This window comes from Leptidea sinapis, chromosome 5 (assembly GCF_905404315.1).
Source record: "Leptidea sinapis chromosome 5, ilLepSina1.1, whole genome shotgun sequence".
NCBI classification, from domain to species: domain Eukaryota; kingdom Metazoa; phylum Arthropoda; class Insecta; order Lepidoptera; family Pieridae; genus Leptidea; species Leptidea sinapis.
Window position 1 is genome coordinate 6,118,422 of NC_066269.1, and position 14,236 is coordinate 6,132,657.

The 14,236-nt window shown below is 35.4% G+C and overlaps 1 protein-coding gene across 1 annotated transcript; it reads left to right on the forward strand.

Moving 5' to 3' along the window:
* Positions 1-8,854: 8,854 nt before the first annotated feature.
* LOC126964577 (larval cuticle protein LCP-30-like) lies at positions 8,855-13,371 on the forward strand. The gene is made up of 3 exons (XM_050807773.1): positions 8,855-9,009; positions 11,088-11,326; positions 12,933-13,371. Exons 1-3 carry the CDS (start codon positions 8,995-8,997, stop codon positions 13,279-13,281), a joined length of 603 nt encoding a protein of 200 aa, XP_050663730.1. The 5' UTR covers positions 8,855-8,994; the 3' UTR covers positions 13,282-13,371.
* Positions 13,372-14,236: the final 865 nt, after the last annotated feature.

Sequence of the window (14,236 nt, forward strand, 5' to 3'; positions counted from 1 at the left end):
CGGCAGAAATAGGCGCCGTTGTGGTACCCATAATCTAACCGGCATCCTGTGCAAAGGGGCCTCCCACTAATAACGAGCGCTTTTCTTCTATTGGGCGATTTGTTTTTCTTATTTATTTAATAATTCGTCACGAAGTAAGCAAATTAACTTGCTTACCTCTTGAAAATACCTTGGCTTGAGAATGTCACATCGATCACGTCAATTTTAAACTGTCATAACTTACTGGTTCACTTCGTAGAGTTGTTCAATGTCTTCTACAGCAGGTCTGTTTAACGACATACAACTTTAGTTAAATCATATTTATTGAAGTGAAAACATCTTTAGCGGCGTTGAGCACTTTTCTTGGCAATAAAATGTTAAACTCGCGTCAGGACACGTGACCTGATCGAAAATTCGTAAGACAGTCATTGAAATTATGCATGAAAGTTAATTTTTCTGAGAGATAAACTTTTTCATATAAAGTTTTAATAGATCTGTGTTAGAGTGTTAAAGTGAAAGTAAAAAAGAATTTAATTCGTTATGTAATTAAATTGTCATTTTTGTGTACAATAGCGTTATAAATGAATATGTATTTAACTACACAAATGCTAGTACTTTTGTACAGATAAATAAAGCATTTCGAGGGAAATTACTTCTAAACCATTACAAAATATCCAAAAATGCACAATTCTTCAATTTTTCTCTTCTACGGGCACTCCCGTAGTGCAACCCGTATTTTTATATTTAGTGAAGGTTTGGGGCAACGCAAAATAAATTAATTTAAACACTTTTTCATTATCCGTTACTCATACCTATAGAGAAAATTTACAAGGAAACTAATTTTATGAAAATAGTACAAATGAACAAATACACAACCTATAACCAGATCACAATCGCAAAGCCCAGGGCTAATAGTGGACTGAAAAAATGACCTATAAAGGTGCTAAGGTGTACAATGGTCTATCTTCTGATATAAAAAATGCGGGCTCAAATGTATAATAGACTACATTTCCATTGTTTGGTACTCCATCCATTTCAGCCAAAAAACTCTATGACGATCGGTCCTGTGTTGTCCTCATCCAACCTATTCCAGCGATCTTGACCAGATCGTCGGTCCATCTTGTGGGTGGCCTACCAATACTGCGTCTTCCGGTACGTGGTCACCACGTAATTTTGATATATTCCATTAGTCGTACTATACTAGTATTTGTTCATTTTATCTAATCGCGAAGCTTTGGAAGCAACTAAGATCATATATAAAATCATCACCAACATACCGAAGCAGGTTACTTATTACAGAATTGTATAGAGGAATATAAAAGTTGTAATGGTATGTATTTTCAAAGGTACTGATTCTCGTTCTATTTATGCAGTAGAATTAGGTAAGTACTTAAAATTTTAACAACTTTCGAAATAAATAAATGAAGTGTAGGTACATCACCGCACCGCGCCGACTGATCCGTGTGTCCGGCTCTCCGCTTCCTTTCTCCGTAGCCCGCGAATAACGTGTAATCCGTACGTCAATTATTTATTTATTTAATTTATATATATCATGTTTTATTAAGTCATTTTGACTTCACTTGTGTGATACTATAATACCATCTGAGCAGCGCCGCCCCAAAGGCAACACTGGCAGGGTCGAGTCAGAGTTTAATGAGAGCAAAAACACTTTGTCACTCTTTTATATCTACATTTAGAGTTTCAGCAACTTACTTTATATAAAGTGTATTTAAAGTGATGCACCAAAATTACTCAAACGTTTTGGACTTAATTATGTTCTATGTACTACTTCTTTTCCGTAACAGAACAATTTTGAAGTGAAACTTCTTTAGAATCGTTGTGATTTCAAACCGGATACACCAGAAAAAACGACAGGTAAGAGACACAAATACAAAATGTGTAGGATGAAGCCGGCAAAGAATGAGACAGAAATATGCATACTATTGAAGTGAAAACTTTTTTATCATCGTTGTGATTTGAAAGTCGATGAAACGAAAAAGCAACAGTAAAAAGAGCAATCACATCAATCCATAATATTTAACATGGGAGATAATGAGATAGGAAGCATAATACAATGTTTTGGTACCAGGCGATCATAATTAAACAAGAGATTGTCTTAAGTATTGCGCAAGTATACCTTAATATATTCTGACTCCAAGGCACGACATTTTACTACATAGACACCAGGAGAACATATTATTATACATATTAGTGGTGGTAGGAATGTCTTTCATAGCGGTTGAAATCATATGTCATCCTATTTACACGTACCAGGAATTCATATGCAGTTTAGAGGTTCATGCACCATGCAGGTTTCACTTCTGACATGTAAACTTTGTACGCACGCATTGTTTTTTTTTTTTTAATTTTCTATTCCATGTGCTTTTAACGTTTGTAGAAAAAGTAATATTGTTATGGACAAGGTATTAAATACAAAAATCAATCCTCAGTCACTGTAAACAAGTATGGGTGTTATGCTCAGAATAGGTACTGCTGGTAATTCGGCATGAAGCGCCTTGCAAATCTCGTACTGGCCAGTACCTAGTGAACCATTTTGCCTTCCAAAGTGTCAAGCTTTCGAAGTTTCGAGAGAAGCAGAGAAAGTCTGGGAAGACTGGGTAGTAGTGTGAACTAAATACACTCTTAACGCCTACAAAATATTATTAGCAAAGGTGTCCGTTTCAAATGTCATTGAACCATTTAAATAACTACATAATAATAAAATTTATAATTAAAATAAAACGGCTTTGTATTGAAAATACACTGGAATGAAACTCATTAATTGCACTTTTAAAACTCAAATTATACTGAATTTCAAAACTCCAACAAGGTAAATTATTAATATGATTTAAAAAAAAATTTTTGTTTCGTCATTGTGCCATATAAAATATATCGTCTTACAGCAACATAGAATATTTTTACAAAATGTGTTGCTAATCGTTTACAAAAGAGCATCTGTTTCAAAATAAAGCCTAAGTAAAAGGTCATGTTTGATAGAGACATGTAATATTATGTGACTCTCAAAAATAAGTTCCTTGAAAATGGCACCGTAGAGGAATGCCACAAAACCCTTTCAACTTGTCGTAGTGAGTACATGGGGAACTAACGGCCTTACAAATAAAATTGGCATAAAGTTATACCTGAGCATAACCCAAGAATATAAAAAATGTTTACAAATAGACATTTGCCTATGATTGATTTATTTGGACGTATGACGTTTCCCGCGTTTATTTGCAAGGCTGATTGACATTTGGAAAACTTTACAATTATCATGGTATTGACAGTGTTGTCAGCGATATGATCAACATTTTGCATATTCTTGGTTTGTTCTCAGGTATAACTTTTTACCAAGTTTATTTGTAGCGCCGTAAAAGTTTTGGTCTTCTAGCTAATCGGAACTATTTGAATTTCGAATTTTATCTATATTTTTTTGAAACGCTGCAACCTTCTTAGTAATAAAAAAATCAATTGTTGGGAAATCATTTGGCTATTGTATTTTAACTACGCATCAAAGTTCTACGTACGCAACGAAAATGGAATTAAGTCGAAAAGGTTTTAGAGCGATGATTTTTTATGATTTTGAAACTTCCCTTTCTCTGCAAAACTGTGCCGATTACCTATTTGACAATTTGAGGACTATTGGGGATTAGTAGGAGCCAAAGTCAGAAAATTTTACACGAAGAATTGAAAGTTCGGAAATTTTGGTGCCATTGGATCCCTCATGAACTGACAGCGGAGCAGAAGCTGGCTCGCGTGGAATGGTGCTCACAGATGCTAATGAAGTACGACCACGGACATTCTAATGCTGTTTATGACATTGTCACAGGAGACGAAACGAGGATTTATTGTTTTGGACCAGAAAAAATAAAAAATGATCGCATTTTTTTCTGAGCTACGTGTCCCATCTGCTTAATTCCTCTGGAAGATTAAAATAGTGTTGATGCCGAGTGGTATTCTACCATTTGTTTACCCGGGGTTTTAAAAAAAGTTCGCGAAAGACGACCAAAAAGCCGCATTCTCCGTTACATCATGACAACGCTTCTTCACACACGGCCAACAAAACTAAGTCATTGCCCCGACCTAGCACCCTGTGATTTCTGTATTTTCTTCAAAATCAGTCAAGATTTGATGAGAGGTTTCACTTTTACCAATTCCGAAGAGGCAGTGATAGCGTTCAATCAGCACGTAGAAAACATGCCTTCAGATCTGTGGTACTCCTGTTTAAAAATGGTTCGATCACATGAAAAAATCTTTAAAATGTAAAGGAAAGTATTTTGAAAAGCAATAAACATAATATTTTGGTTATAACATGTTGCTTTTTTAAGTTACGCAAAACTTTTAGTGTGACCTACGTATTATATCCAAGTTTATGGCGTGTCATGCGAAAATTGGAATTTGGTGGCAAGTAGCATGTCAAACACTACCCACGATGAATGCGGTAGAAGAGATCAAATGAATCGATGTCTCAACGAATAGCTAACTTATCTACCCGTTCACATAGCATGAATCCCAATAATTCATGCAACTTTGCGCACGCCCGCATGCAATATGCGGTAAAATGGTGATATTGAAGTGCAGCAGGACCAGAGAGCACTAGAAAGTAAGCTGGCTTGAAGTAATTCCAGTAAGCCAATCTGGCTTTTATTCTAGATAACCGCAGAATCGGCAATTGCTGGAGATTTTGTGAAGAACGGCGATACGACTACGCGCACACTTGAGGGTTCTAGGTGTTAAATTGAAATATTTCACCTCATTTCGCGATCGTCAAGAGAAGACTCGATAGAAGATACAGGTTTCACTAGTTGATGATTTATCTGGAAGGATTGCATGGCCCGTGCTTACGGCATCTCCAGTACTTCATTCGCAGAATATTATATGTTGGAGAAATCCAACATACCATTGATATTCAGAAGGAACAGTGTAGGGCGTAGAACACAGTCTTGGGGAATTCTAACGTTTACGGACCTGTATGCTGCGCCCAGGGATGAAGCTTGTAGTTCAAATGCTTAAACTTTCGGGAAGCCCAACTGATGAAAGTTTCAAAAGAAGTTCCATACACGATTGAAGGCAATCGCTATATCCACACTGAGTACCAAACTTTCTCCCTTCCTTTCGATAGCCGCCGCCCTAATATATGTGTTAGATATACCAGAAGGTCGGTCGTTGATCAACAGGTAAACCTCTAAAAATACCATGATTTCGGAGATAAGGAAGGTTATGTCAAAAGGTATGTAGTTCAAATTAGCACCGACTTCAACGCAACCTGCACGTTTTTTGAGCACAGTGGACGAAATGACATCCGGCTATTCTTAACGTCCAAGAAAAAGAGAGCTCGCCGAACACTTTTTATCTGAATAATCGTCAGCAGTGCCTTTTCATTTTTTTGACATTAAGGGACGAACAGGACCTTCAGCTGGTGGTAATTGATACGCCTTGCCCGTTACAATGCAGTGAACAACTCAATAATTCTGAACGGCACTATAACTGCGCTCTTCACCTTAAGACATAAGACAAGATCACGGATTATGTATCCTCTAAAATTTCTAGAATACGGGCCTCCATTTTTTTAAATTAAAATAAGGGACGAGACGAGCAGGACGTTCAGCTAATGGTAATTGATACGCGCTGCCCATTACAATGCAGTACCGTTCATGATTTCTGAAAAACCCAAAAATTCTGAGCTGCACTACAAATGCGCTCGTCTCCTTGAGACATAAGATGTTAAGCCTCAGTAATTTCACTAGCTTCGGTGCCCTTCAGACTGAAACACAATAATGTTTACACATTACTGCTTCATGGCAGAATAAGGCGCCGTTGTGGTTCCCATAATCTAGCCGGCATTCTGTGCAAAGGAGCTTCCCACTGGTCGTTATCGTTAAGTCGAGTAGAGTTGGTAGAAAAACTTGTTCGGCGGTCCTACCATTTCTCGCTTTTTTCTGTGTGAGTGTTATACTTATCCCTTCGAGTCTGACCCGTTCGTGCTGTCGTCATAGGAGGGCAGCGTGACCCTCTCCCATCGAAAGTCATAAAGTCGTATCCCCAGAAACCCTTGGTCCTGGAACTCCACTTTTCTATTGATGCCCACGGAAGCACAAGGTATTTTTTATCAAAGTCAAAGGTTTTATTTACATAAACATGTTAGATTGATGTTACATAAATATTGTAAAGTACATGTTTGCCACATTTATGACGTGGAAATTTAACAAAATACATTTTTAAATCATTAGTTACAATAATATCAATTTAACAAAATAATTATAGCAGTATTATTTATTATTATATTATATAATTAAAAAAATGACGTCTAATGAATATAAGCAGTTTTGACTAAGGTATATTTACAATCTAGATGAGAATTTCCTATTTTACGATACCTCTCTAATTATCTTTGGGATGTGATTATACATTTAATGCACTTTTATTTCCCTGAAATAATGTAGTTCTACAGCAAGGTACTTGTAGTTTTGTGGGGTCCCTGGATGGGAAAAGTAGTTCTCTTGTAGGTCTAGTAGATCTAGATAAATAAAAATAGTATTTAAATGACAAAAACGAGATACGTATCAAAAGACAAGCACAATGCAATTGCAATACTGTAAGTTTGAAAATTACTCACGTTATTTTGAATTTGATTATTTTCAAATTGTAAGTAAACTTTGATGTTTTTTAAGATCTTTACCATTCGTCGTTCAAAACTGTAGCATAATATTATGTGTAGTTGTATTTTTCATACCCCTAAATGATAAGGGTGACCCACCCCTAAATATTTATTTTTTGACAAGTTTTTTTATTTTAATTTTATTATGACTCAACATTAATAAATACATACAACTTAAAATTTACACCCATCTTCAAACAACACCTATTTTGTTACCGCAATTTTTATATAATTATTCTGTGCCATCCACCGGTCCGCAATAGGGTTGCAAGATGGCAATCGAATATAATAATTATTAACGATATATTTGCTAAGTGATAAAAGTAAGATACAGGCCTAAAAAGTTTTTGTGTTGATAGTTTTTTCATTAATGTATATGGCAAAACAATTTTTCGGGTCGACTAGTAATAATAATATATAAATATCGAAATCAAAATTACATTCAGAGATCAAGAAATTGCGTGCGAGATTATATTTCTGTCGCCCGACCGTACACGCTTTTATTTTTTGTTAGTTTATGGATTCTAGCTTCATTTTAGTAGGGTTTGTAGCTAAAACATATTTCAAGCTTAGAAACGTCTATTATCCCATTTATTATCTCACCCTATCTGTTGAAGAACCATCTAAAAATAATTAAAAAAAATATCACAGTGTATGACAATTCACGCAAGTTTGAGAATAGGTCCCTTTTTTGATAATGTTATATGGTACGTATAGATTTATGAAGTAAAAATTTCTTTAAGCACGCTCAGCATCTGTTTTGTGATAGTTAAATAAAACTGAGCCGTTATGATCGGCTATGTAACACCCGTTCACTTCCGTCGTATTAAACAGCATCATCTACGATCTTCTATGGTGACAATATGAGTCTCTGATATTATGCCAAAACGTCCCTCACGCAGGCAGAAGCCACCTACTGAGCTATATCCACATGTGTTTACTACAGATGTTTTTCGTTGCAAGTACGTTTCCAGTGCACAATTAACTTAAAAAAAATAAACAAACAAATATCACAAGGCACACGGCGGGAAATGTATTATACATACAGGCCGACAGACGTTTTTCTGTACATAATAAATAAAATATTCATAAATAGAATTTGTCAATAATATTTCATAACATCAAGTAAACAATGTTTCGTAAACTATACTCCCTGTTGTTATAATAAAATTGTTTCACAGTAGAATTGTCAAACCGTGCCACAATAAATTCTCTCATAGAAAATATGGCCAAACAAAACAAATATTGGTGATAAAAATTATTATGGGCCCCAAATCTAAATAAAAACTATCTTATCTCCGAAGTTGGACTAACTGCACTCCATGATCCCGATTAAAATCCGTTCATTCGTTTAGGAGTTCCCTGGGAATCATCTGGACACTGGATTTACATGTAATAATATATACTAGCTGACCCAGCAAACATTTTATTGCCATATAAAGTAATAAAAAATATTCAATGATTATAATTTTTGGGGTATAAAAAATAGATGACCACCGATTATCAGACCTACTAAATATTATATCGTACATAAATTTATCGTACTACAATAATCATTATATTCGATTGCCATCTTGCAATTCTATTGCGTGTCCGTGGTTGGAATAGAATAATATTAAAATGGCGATATAAAAATAGGCGTTGACCGTAGACGAGTGAAAATTTGAACTTGTATATATTTTTTTATGCTGAATCATAATAAAATAAAAATAAAAAAATGTCAAAAAAAATAAAAAGAATATTTAGGGGTATGAAAAATATACGGCGGTCGTTTCTCAGACCTACCTACTCGATTGTCAATCACAAATTTTCAAACAAATTTGTTTAACCGTTTCGGAGGAGTTTGGTAACAAACACCGGGACACGAGAATTTAATATATGAGATTAATTATATAATAAGATTAAATATGCGTCACAATAAAAATTAAAAAAGAAAATAATTATATAAAACATAAAAATTAATAAAAATAGTCCTAATATGAGTTAACTATTTTATATATAATTTCTATACCATTCCAAGCGTTGCATTTTTTTCTAATTTTTTGTAGTTTTATTCATTTTTTTTAGGTTTTATGCAACAGGTGTTCAGTAAATCTATAAACAGAATCGCTTCTGTTGATTGGTATAGATGGGCGCGGTAACTGACGTAATTCTATTAAACAGATCGAACCAAATAGATACCTACGCCCCAGCCAAACCTATCTTGACATACAGAAGATTTAAATTGCTTTTTCTACATATTTGGAGCTCTTGATCTTGTAAATACTCCATTTTTGAACTCAACGACTGTATAAAACGAATTGATACGATTATTGGTTTATCATTGTTCCTCTGCCTTTAGCCTGAAAAGTATTAACGATATGAAGACTTTAGTGGTGAGTTAAGATTATATTTAATATACAATACTAATATACTTTACTTTTACGTCTAGATAGACTATGACAGCTGTGAAAATGTGAAAAAAAGTTGAGCTTAGAGTTAATCAGTTGGAGGCTCCTTTGCACACTGCACTTTGCACATGCTGGCTAGATTATGGGTATCACAACGGCGCCTATTTCTGCCGTGAAACAGTAATGTGGAAACATTACTGTGTTTCGGTCTGAAGGGCGCCGTAGCTAGTGAAATTAATGGGCAAATGAGACTTAACATCTTATGTCTCAAGGTGACAAGCGCAATTGTGGTGCCGATAGGCACAGCATTGTAATTTGCATGACGTTTCAATTACCATCAGCTAGACGTCCTGCTCGACTCGTCCCTTATTGTCATAAAAACAAACCTCTATTTTGAGCAATTCACGCACACTAGCACAATGTGTCACACAAATTGCGTGTGTAAGACGTAGCTTGTCACGCACACTAAAGTATTAAATCTGGCCTATTTTATCGGTTGTCTATCTGCAAAAGACTCTATCTAGACGTCTAATTAATTTTCTTAGCTAATGTTTACCTTTTGTCGTAATAACAGCAGTAGGCACTCCAGCAGTAACTTATCAAGAAAATAAAATTAGTGAGAATTTATTATATAAGCGGCTTACCCCCTTATTCATAATAGTCTGCTAACTTAAAGCATTGCTAATTCTCACTCTGTCCTCTTCTATTGACCTAAGTCAGAATGAGAAAAAACACTCCTAAGCGGCTGTTTAAAGTTAGCGGACCATTATGAATAAGAGGGTTAGTATCTAATTTATAAATTGCCAAACTTCAGACACGTGTAAGTATATTATATTACTAGCTGACCCGACTGACGCTGTTTTTGAAAATATTAAAATGGATATAGTATATTATCTTTAGGAGATAGACATATGCCATTGGGGACTTTTCTTTAGACATATATAAGATACACAATTCTACCGTACATTATTTTGTTATATCTCAAAGGGTTTAAACAGCGTATTCGTCCAAAGCTCCCAGACGGATAATTTTTCCTGACATCTCCAACAAATTTCGTAAATATATACAAAAATGTATACAATAAACTAAACTAAACAAATTATGTACTAAAACCTCCCTCGAGAACCACTCTATCCGTTGGTAACAGTGTGAAGATAGGTGCAGTAGTTTTTGAGTTTATCTTTGTCTGTCTGTCTAGTCACGGCGGAGGACTTTGTTTATAATATATAGTGAAAGTGTAGCTGCCCTCGATGTCATCTGCTTGGATCATCCACCGCAAACAGCAGCCTTTCTCCCTCCTCAGGGTGGTCTGCAAGGAACTTTCATTCATGTACTACAAAGCTGTGGAATGAACTTCCTTGTGCGGTTTTTCCGGGACGATACGACATGGGTACCTTCATAAAAAGCGCGAACACATTTAGGGCCGGCAACGCTCCTGTGACTCCTCTGGCGACCCGTATTATTGTTTGTCCTCCTCTTCCATAAAAAGCATATAATACGTTACCCAGACGTCTTCTTTATACACACACGTTTTTTTATTAAATCTTTTCTGAAGATTTTTCGTTTTGCCCGGACATAAAATTAAAAACAAAGACTTACTAACTCGACTTTACCGAGTGGTAGGCATAACTATGAAGGTGTTTAAAAAACAACAAATATAATTCCTATGTTTTTTACAATTTTTAATACAAATTATCGAACATTTAAGGCTCCACCAATGGCATGCTCCTTTGGACCGGATGCCGGCTAGATTATGGGTACCACAACGGCGCCTATTTCCGCCGTGGAGCAGTTATGTGTAAGCATTACTGTGTTTCGGTCTGAAAGGCGCCGTAGATAGTAAAATTACTGGTCAAATGAGACTTGACATCTTATGTCTCAAGGTGACGAGCGCAGTTGTAGTGCTCAGAATTTTTGGGTTTTTCAATAAAGTTGAGCGGTACAGCATTGTTATGAGCAGGGCGTATCAATTACCATCAACTGAACGTCCTGCTCGTCTCGTCCCTTATTTTCATTAAAAAAAAGTATTAAAATATTGATTTCTATGAATGTTCTTTTTGCAGGTATTAGTGTTGGCTCTTGCCTTAAATGATGCATTGGCACTAGACGATGGGAAATATCACCCGGAGATATATGGGGATAATGGACAATATAAACACAAGAGTGATAACCGCTTCTATTACTATCCAGATAAATACAACTACTATGGAAAGAACATTTACGATCCAGCCTACTATCCCATTTACTACAATTCATTAGCCAAGCCATTCCAACATTTGGTCGCGCCAATCGCAAAAGCAAGGTAACTATAACAGCTTGTAAGTAGAGTATGTAAGTAGAGTATGTAAGTAGAGGTATTTGGTGAGTATTGTATGATATGTAGATTAAGATTATTTTTTTTGTTGTTTGCTTGAGTTCTAGTAACAGGCTTCGTCATGCTCGCTTAAATGTCACTGCTTGTGGCGGCGACATGGGACGGCCCCTTCCCTAAAGTATGGTCGAGGGAGGCGATGGCTCGCCCATGGGTCATGCTCGTGAACGAACGCGACTTGTGGTGGCAGGATGATCCTGTTACGGGAAGCTCTGCTTCAGATTCTTAAAAGTTATTATATTTTTTTATATAATCTCTTATAAAATTCTCCCAAAATGCCTTTATTTGTATACGGTGCGTGTGGATGATGTAGCTACTGTACTCAATAACTTTTGTTTTAATATATTATAAATTTACATTTACTTTTTTAACTTACTCGTGTAAGGTATTGACTATTTGACGTTTGAGTATGTTTGTTGCATCACTTTATATATTATATTGTAATTGAAATGATTTGTAAAACGATGAAAATGTAAATCTTCATTTGAAAGAGTGGCAATGAGTTTCTTGCTACTTCTTCTCATTAGCTCCACCCTTTACGAAGTAGTGGTCGATTTAATAAGAAAAAATATTTTTTTTTGACATTCATAAGTATCATTTCCTTGAACTACATGAATAAAGTGATTTTGATTTGATTTGATTTGCCGTCTTAGTCTGAGATTTATAGCGCGTACTTAGACTTTGCTCAAACTTTACTTACGTAAATCTTAGCTGAGTGTTATAAAACGCAAACTTGACTTTTGCATTGTCTTAGCTTAAGCACAACATAATTTCAATTGTCAAATGACTATTAAAACGAAATCAAAGACTATGCCAGCTAAGTTTTACGCAAGTAAAGTCTGAGCAAAGTCTAAGTAAGTATTAGTAATAACATTAAAAAACTAGATTAATGAATTTTACTCATAACCTCATAGAACTGTAACTTTATTCATTTTATTATTTTATTGCCTTATGCGTAACGCATGCGTATAACTATGATAAGCATAATTGCATATTTTTTTTTATCAGGCGTTATAATTTACCATAATTGATAAAGTGTTTTATGAGAGTAGGTATCTGAATTTAATTTCTCTTACATGGAATAACTGAATTGTGTTTAATACGTTTAATAGTTTAGTAATTTTATATTAATTCTCTACGAAAGTAGTCCTAGTGAGTGAGAGACTGACGTATAGCGAGTGTAAGATATAGATGTCATGCACTCTAAAGTAATAAACCTGGACTGTGATAATGCGTTCTCTAACAGCAAGAGGCTCTAATTATACGTATAAATTATTTTTGATTTACTCATGCAAGGCATTGACTATTTGACGTGAGTGTGTTCTGTTGTATCACTTTACATATTATATTGTAATTGAAATGATTTGTACAACGATGAAAATGTAAATCTTGTTTTAAAAGAGTGGCAATGAGTTTCTTGCCACTTCTTCTCATTAGCTCAACTCTTCACGAAGTAGCGGTAGCCACATGAAAAGAGTGATTTAGATTTGATTTAAGAATGAAATATGAGTAAGTAATGCAATCATTTTATTTTCAGCGAAGTACCGCAAGTGGTGGTTACTGCCAGACCCATTATCACGACACCAGTTCCAGTAGTTGCATCTTCGGTTAAATACGTCCCACTGCAATACGCTAAAAACCAAAACGAAAACTACGCAAGAATTGTCACCCAAGATAGCGACTCAAGCGAAAATGGATACCACTACAGGTTCCTAACTGAAAATGGCATTGCTGCAGAGGAGACAGGCAGTGTTGCATCAGCTACCAATGGTGGAACAAGAGTACAAGGCTTCTACGAGTACGTCGGTGATGATGGACGTACATACAGGGTCGACTACACAGCTGATGAAAACGGCTTCCATCCGTCAGGAGCTCATTTACCTTGAAACAATTATTTATTGATGTTTTGTTATACGAATCGAAAATTGTCCTTAATGACGACTGAATAAATCATACAACGAAAAAATTCGTTTGAAGTCAATCTTTTATTTATGACATTGAAGGACGAGACGACTGGACGTTCAGCAGATGGTAATTGATACGCCTTACCCGTTACAATGATGTGAAAAACTCAATAATTCCGAAGGGCACTACAACTGAACTCTTCACCTTGAGACATAAGATGTTAAGTCTCATTTGCCCAGTAGTTTCACTAGCTACGGCTAGATAAGCCCTGATCATTACAATGCAGTGCCGCTCTGGATTCCTATAAAAATCCAATAATTCTGAGTGGCACTACAACTTCACTTATCACCATGAGACATAAGATAGTCTAGATAAGTCTCATTTTTCCAGTAATTTCACTAACATCGGCGCCCTTCGGACCGAAACACAATAATGCTTACACATTACTGTTCACGGCAGAAATAGGCGCCGTTGTGAAACCCATAATCTAGCCGGCATCCTGTTCTAATGAGCCTCCCATGAGTGAAAATCGTCTTTTAAATAATTATTCGTTTTTAAGGTAGCAACATTTTATCTTTATGACAATGGCCTCTAAGCCCACAAAACAAAACGTTAAATGTCAACGTGATAAGTATAGTGGGACGAGCATAATAAAAATTTACATAACCACGACATTTCATAGTGAATATTGGGTGTGAATGAGACAATCGATTTATTTCTACTGTTGTGGACCAAGGTGTTTATGATGTGTCATTTTTATTAATTAACCGTTGAAAATGTTAACCATAAAATAATAGAAAAATTAAACAAAAAAAAAACAACCGAATTCTAAGATACTATTCCAAAACAAAAGAGATAAAATGCATTAAAAATATGCAATTATTCAATCTTAATAAATCTAATAAATTAATCTAATTCCAGTTACGATTATTGTTA

Bases quoted from the DNA above. Each gene is read 5' to 3' on its own strand.
- LOC126964577 (XM_050807773.1), top strand. The intron at 11,327-12,932 runs GTAACTATAACA...TTTTATTTTCAG, and splicing joins GCGCCAATCGCAAAAGCAAG to CGAAGTACCGCAAGTGGTGG.